This window comes from Gallinula chloropus, assembly GCF_964237585.1.
Source record: "Gallinula chloropus genome assembly, chromosome: 1".
Classification (NCBI taxonomy): Eukaryota; Metazoa; Chordata; class Aves; order Gruiformes; family Rallidae; genus Gallinula; species Gallinula chloropus.
Window position 1 is genome coordinate 205,622,093 of NC_140085.1, and position 6,306 is coordinate 205,628,398.

General features: G+C 42.4%; 1 protein-coding gene across 1 annotated transcript; it reads right to left on the reverse strand.

Annotated features, from left to right (window-relative positions):
- Positions 1-299: 299 nt before the first annotated feature.
- Positions 300-2,160, reverse strand: SLN (sarcolipin). The gene is made up of 2 exons (XM_084277607.1): positions 2,027-2,160; positions 300-968 (listed from the first exon to the last, which is right to left on the reverse strand). Exon 2 carries the CDS (start codon positions 859-861, stop codon positions 766-768), a length of 96 nt encoding a protein of 31 aa, XP_084133733.1. The 5' UTR covers positions 862-968; positions 2,027-2,160; the 3' UTR covers positions 300-765.
- Between the last annotated feature and the right edge of the window lie 4,146 nt (positions 2,161-6,306).

Below are 6,306 nucleotides of genomic sequence, written 5' to 3' on the forward strand. Positions count from 1 at the left end.
TGACAATACCCAGTGGGACAGAGGTTTTCTTTGAAGTTCATGTCCACGGGCACAACCGGTGTAAGTCACTCTGGAGAGAAGAGTGACCTGAACAGCTCATCCACATCACTACACACCCATTAAGCTGACAGATTTACACTCTACAGCTTTCTTTTTCTATTTTTTTTTTAATGGGAATAAAAATTCAGGTGGGAGAACCAAGCCAACCACAAGACTCACGTGGTGTACTGTGCTGGGGTCAGAAAGTCTTTCAACGAGCAGCAGTCGGGCTGGGTGACAGATAAGGAACGCTACAAAAATATGGTTGTACATGTTCTTTATTTAACTGAAACAAGCCAGTGAAAGTAGAGGTTTCACATTCTTCTGCTAAGCGAGCCTGTGCCTTTTACACTGGTTAATTCAGACAGTTACATTGCAAACTGCAGGTTTATACCCCCGAGAACCTAACACCGGTGCCCAACAAGCTGGCATGGCTGGAGGGGGGTGTTACAGCATTGACAGCAGCTACCAGAGGAGACAGCCACATCCAACAGTTTTTAAGGATCTTGCATTTTACAGTTTAAAGCTGGATCACTGCAGAATAAAATAATTACATCATCATAGACCCATGACAGACATTAGCACAGGCAACAGTTACAAGAGAGTAAAAAAAATTCATGACATCCTCAATTGAGTGAAAGCTAATCACAGCGCTGTGCTGGGGCTGTTAACTTGTGTCTGCGGAGACACGCGCTTAAATCACCTCCCAGAGTTCCTGATTGTCTTTTACTCCTGGTAAGACTTCACAAGGAGCCACATGAGCAATACAGTAATCAGGACAATCATGAAGTTGAGGAAAAGTTCTTGCGTGGATCGCTCCATTTCTCGGGAGTAATCAGAGGAGAGCGGAAGTCAACAGGTAGAGCAAGGGGGAAACTTCAGGGACTTGGCTGGGAGCGTCCTTGAGCTCAACCTTCAGGTCACAGGCTCTTTCAAGAAAAAAGAAAACCACATGAAGAACTGATGCATGAAGGTGGCAGGTTCAGCAGAGCTATTTATATTGGTGTAAATAAATGTTGTTTCAGTGGCTAGAAGTTAGTAAGCACTGGGGACAGTAAAAAGTAAAAGCTATCTCTGGCAGCTTATCACCTTCTTTGATTTCCAGCATTTGACAAGGACCGTTCTCAGTTATCACCCCAAAATACACCATGCAGGGGTGAGCAGTACTTGGAAATTAGTGCTGCTCTGTACAAGCATTTTCAAATAAATAATTCCCATCCTTCTCTATTACTTTCCACAGATATACATTTTGCATATACTAAGGTTGGACGCCTTTAAATTCTTCTATTTGTTTGCACAGTTTAATTTTTTAAAGAAACTGGGTCCAAACTCTTCTCTCATAGAGAAAGACTAATAAAACTGAATTATTTATGCTATCACCAAAAGCACAAGGAGAAACTTAGGTTAGACATTTTCATTTCTGAAGAACTTAATAAACTGTATGAGTTAATTCTGTGGATGAAAAAGTATTTTCTCAAGCACCTTTTGACTTCCCTGCACTTTCAAGCTGCAACAGATCTCTTACTTCAGAAATCCTGTTCAATTTGTATTCAAAATCTTTTCTGCTTGTTATTTTTCTTAATCACAGCAAGTTCTGAATTTTACATGTTCTTGTAGTTCATGCAGAGAAATGAGAACAATCAATTGTGTATATCATGCACTAATACCATCTGTACACCATATAAATAAAATTAAAGACCTTTAAATAAATGAGATCTAAACTCAAGATGAAGAATTTCAGCCACACAACCAAAATATTTGCAGAGAAGCCAGACTGTAATGTCTGTGGTCCAAACAAGAGAAGCTTTGGGACCATACCAGCATGAAGATAGAAAGTTTAAATAGAAACTGCTTTAGTTTGCAGATTAAATATTAAAAGCCCTGTGCATGCAGTTAACAAAATCCTACATTCCCAAGTTCATTTGCCAGCCTCCCATGTCCTTGGACAAGAGAAAATCTGACCTAATGAGTAAGCCAAGGTTTTTACCTTGAGATGAAAGGAACCCAGTGGTTCTGCCTCTGGTCTTTGGGTCACTGTAGATATTATTCCCCTTCAAGCTTCTACCTATCTTCTACTCAGTCTGGATGCCCCGTCCCTGTGTGGGAACTGAAGTAGGCTGAGGGAGGAGAGCAACAAGTGCATTGGCAACCTAGGTGCTGACATCACCCCCGAAATATTTTAAAAGGTCTGAGCTGGGCTGCAGGATTTGGTTAAGGCTGTTTATGGAGCGGGATCTGTGGGCTGATTTGCTTCTTTTAGTTCTCCTGACACAGTGCTGTGCTAAGAGCAGAGCTGTGGGCAGCCCTTGGCATTCAATGGGATTTGACAGAGAACTTCTTTTGGCCCATTGGTGTCTTCACCCTCAACGTGGAAAGACAGAGCCCCTTGCAGAAGCCTGTGTGCAGATTTCAGGATCTCTGGAGATCATTTCCAGTACATGGAGCCCTAGCCACATAGTTACCTTCTTAAATACAGTGCAGCTGTTGTCCTAGATACCTATAGTCCCCACAGCTGCTTTTGTTCTCATGTATCTAAACTACATAGGAGCAAAATATTCTTTGCATTTAAATACAGACTACTGAAATCCAGGATCAGTTGCTGGATAGACAAGTTTGGGACTAGGAGGTCTGAACAGCACCATCCATTGCATGCTGTTTCCTCACTGATTTTCAATACTGATGTTAATGCTCCACCTGCCTGAGCACAGAGAAGTGCTTCTGCCACCCTGCAGCATTTTTATCCAGAAAGCACACCACTCTGTGACCTAGAGAGCTGTAACCCCCACATCGTTTTCCCTTTGCCCAAGGCACTGCTAGAACTTGCTACCTGCAGGAACGAGAAGAAATGGGTATTTGTTTCCTTCCTTTCAATCAATATGGCCTAAAGAGCCTCGGCAGAGAGGGCTGGATGAACTGGAGCAGCTCTGCCAGCCTTCTGCTGCCATGGGCTTCCCCTGCTCGGAGCCTTTGCTTCAGATGAATGATAGGAGTATTGCTACTGAAGTCAGACAGGCCACTTCTGCAACACGGTGCTGTCAGATGAACATGAGGATCCTGATCAGGTTTAAGTGTGTAAGCTTATCCGCAGCACTGGCCTTATTTTTACTGCCAAGCACCACACGATACATAGTAGGTTATTTACTGATTCTGATGCCCTTTGTATATTTGTATTTGGCCATGCTGGGAGGTACTGTATCTCAGAGTATCTGAGCTTGCTGTGACACTCCCCCTCCATCACCTCCCAGATTTCTCCCTTTGTGCCAGTGCTAGCAATCACATCACAATGTGATGGCCCCTGGGGTGATGGAGGTTGGCTGGCTGGAAACCAACCCAATGAAAAACTCAACAAAAAAATAGCTGTGGGTAACAATGGGGGTGGAGGGGAAGGTTATGTTTGGCTGGATGATCTCCCTGAACAGTGGAAGTAGGAGGGGGACCAGGACCATAGAAATCTTCCCTTTCATTGCCTTGACTGCCTTGCCACTGCCCTTCTAGGCCCCCAGGCAGCACATTCACAAAAGCCAGCAAAGGCTTAACCTATGCCTTGTTCAGGAGTTAGATGCCCAAGTAGGTTTGCAGGGCCCTACTGCAATGTGTGCTCTGATGCTCTGTGCCACCAAAGCCCGACCTCTCAAGGAAAACTTGAGCAAACCTGTCCAACACTTACACAGGATTTGGAAAATCCTGATTCAAAATGCTGTGCCTCAGCCCAAGGGGAGCGAGGTGTATGTCAGCCATGGGTCTGCCCTGGGCTATTCCCTTCCCTGGCATGTTCTGAAGCAGAAACCTCTGTATTTTTCATGCAATGGCTAAGCCACTTCACCTTGAAGCATAAATATCCACCAGGAAAAGGGTGAAATATTTGAGTGTCATTGATCCTAATTATTAAATGTTGCACATCATTGCCCAAATATTCCCCTTGGGTTATGCATCTTGGAGATCTTGGGGTTTATTTTACTTTCTGCCAACAGAAAACTCAAAAAATGTCTTTCTTTAGCTGGAACCCTTCAACTCTGGTTCCCAAGCCTGGATCTGCATTTCCACATTGAAAGGACCCCCTTTCTGCCCTGTCCTAGCTCATTTCCTTCTTCCTGGACTTCATCCATGACAGCTAGAAACTTCCCTTCTTCAAGGTAAGGAAACAGTGCTGTGAAGGTGATTCATCAGCCCCCACAAAAAACCACCTAACCTCTCTTTACAGGCCCAGGTGCTTCCCTTGGCTTTTTGTGCTGAGGATCTTACAGGCAGAGAGCATCACAAGAATTCATTAGTGGACCAGAACAAAGGCTATCTAACCCAACAAACTGATGGGTAGGGAAATTTGGGGGAAACAAAAAGAAACATAATAGGTGTAACATGATCTTTGCCTGGATATCCTCAAACCTCTGGGATTCAACCTATTGTGATTGCTACATTGGGACTACAAACAAGGTTGGCTTTATGGCTCCCTCTTGCTCCTACTGCCAGGGTGTCCCTTCAACACAAGAGTCTGTTCCTGCAGCTGTGATGGCTCATCATGTGAATAGTTCTAGACCAGGCAATTTGTTCATAGTTGAGTTTCTCTACACAATGTCCTACATACTTTCAGCTTTACAAAAATGAAATAGGAAATTCAAACCATACAGCAGAGAAAGTAAATTTCCTCAGCTATCAGCAGTTTGAAGGCAGCTCATTTGCTAGAACTGAGACCAACTAGCTAAGAAACACTTTTTGACTGACAGAGCTAGTCCCTAGAAACTTTAGACGAGCCAAATTATGTTACATTTACTTCTGATGTCATCTGACAGAACGTTCATGTGTATTTTTACATATATATATATATATATATATATACACACACATACACAGAGCCTTGTAAAAAAATAAAGGACTTAGCACTAAACAGGGGGTCCAATAAACACGCCTGAGCTGTGGAATGTGCCTGGACGTTAACTGTAAATCCAGCCAGTGTCTTAACATCTGACATCAATATGCCATAGAGTCAGCAGCTGCCAGAGGCTGAAACTTCTGACTCGGACCAACAACCCATATTCCTGCTGTTTATGAACAAAGACCCCAAAGACCTTAAAGGCCATATCTTTAAAAGGATAATTTATTTAACCAAGTAATTTAATACTGATTAGGAAAGTAGAAAGAACAGAAAGAGGAGAATGATCTAAATGTTTTTGTTTTATAAAAGATACCATGCTGAGTATCTTTCTCATTGGCACTTTTATTTTTTCTTCTTTTTCTGATAGATCTGGATGTTCTCAGCTTTCACGTGGCCTGTGCCAAAGCTCCCTCTTCATGCCTTGCATACTCAAACTTAAGGCTCTAGTCTATATTTAAAGTTGCTGTGACTATCTCAGGTTCTTCCCAGCCTGCTAATCAAGTAGCACATAATCTCTCAAAGGCATTTTTACATAATTAGAGAAGATTGTGTTCATTTTTCCTCTCATCATTACCTTTCTTACTAAGTGTGCTGTATATATATTTTAAATCTGCTAATAATTGGTTCATTTTTAATCTGGCACCAAGTCTCTAGTGTAATCACAAGTATCTTCCTAGAAGACCCACTCGAAGGATTGATGTCTTTTCTGTATGAACCCAGGCTCACAGACACTTACAATAACAGTATGTATTTCACACATGACTATCCTGTCTCACTATGGGAACTGAAGACAAACATCACTTAAGACTGCTCAACAGATCTTAAATCTGGTGATTTTACATGACTTCTAAACAGATAGCACTACTCTGCAAAAAGCTGAAGATGTACCAAGGAACCTGTGGATAGTGTCTCCAGGATGGATGTCAGCTCAGTGAGGATCTTGAAAAATCGTATTTTGAGTGTGGAGAGCAAAAGTAGAACATCTTGCCCCATATTGTTGATGTTTGCTGCTCACCAATCTCATTCTTCTAGAAATCACTGAAGATACTGATGAATGAGACTTCCAAATGTTAATGATCACAGCACTCTCTTACAATCTTTCTTGCATGTTTAGCTTTGCTACACACTGATTTGTTATCGAGATCGATCCTCAAAGGGAACACAACAAGGGATGGTGGCGGGCAGGGAATCATCACTGTTTTTCAATGTCTGATGGGTGGGATTAATCTCTTTTAACTTCAAGCATCCCACTACAGTCACTGGGGAGAAAAAGTGCTCCAACTGGCAATTTATTTGATGTAAAAGAGACATTTACAGTTGTCTGGAAGGCATTTGGCTTTTTTATGTTGTACTGGGTCTGGCTGAGGTGGAGTTAATTTCCTCCACAGTAGCCCCCA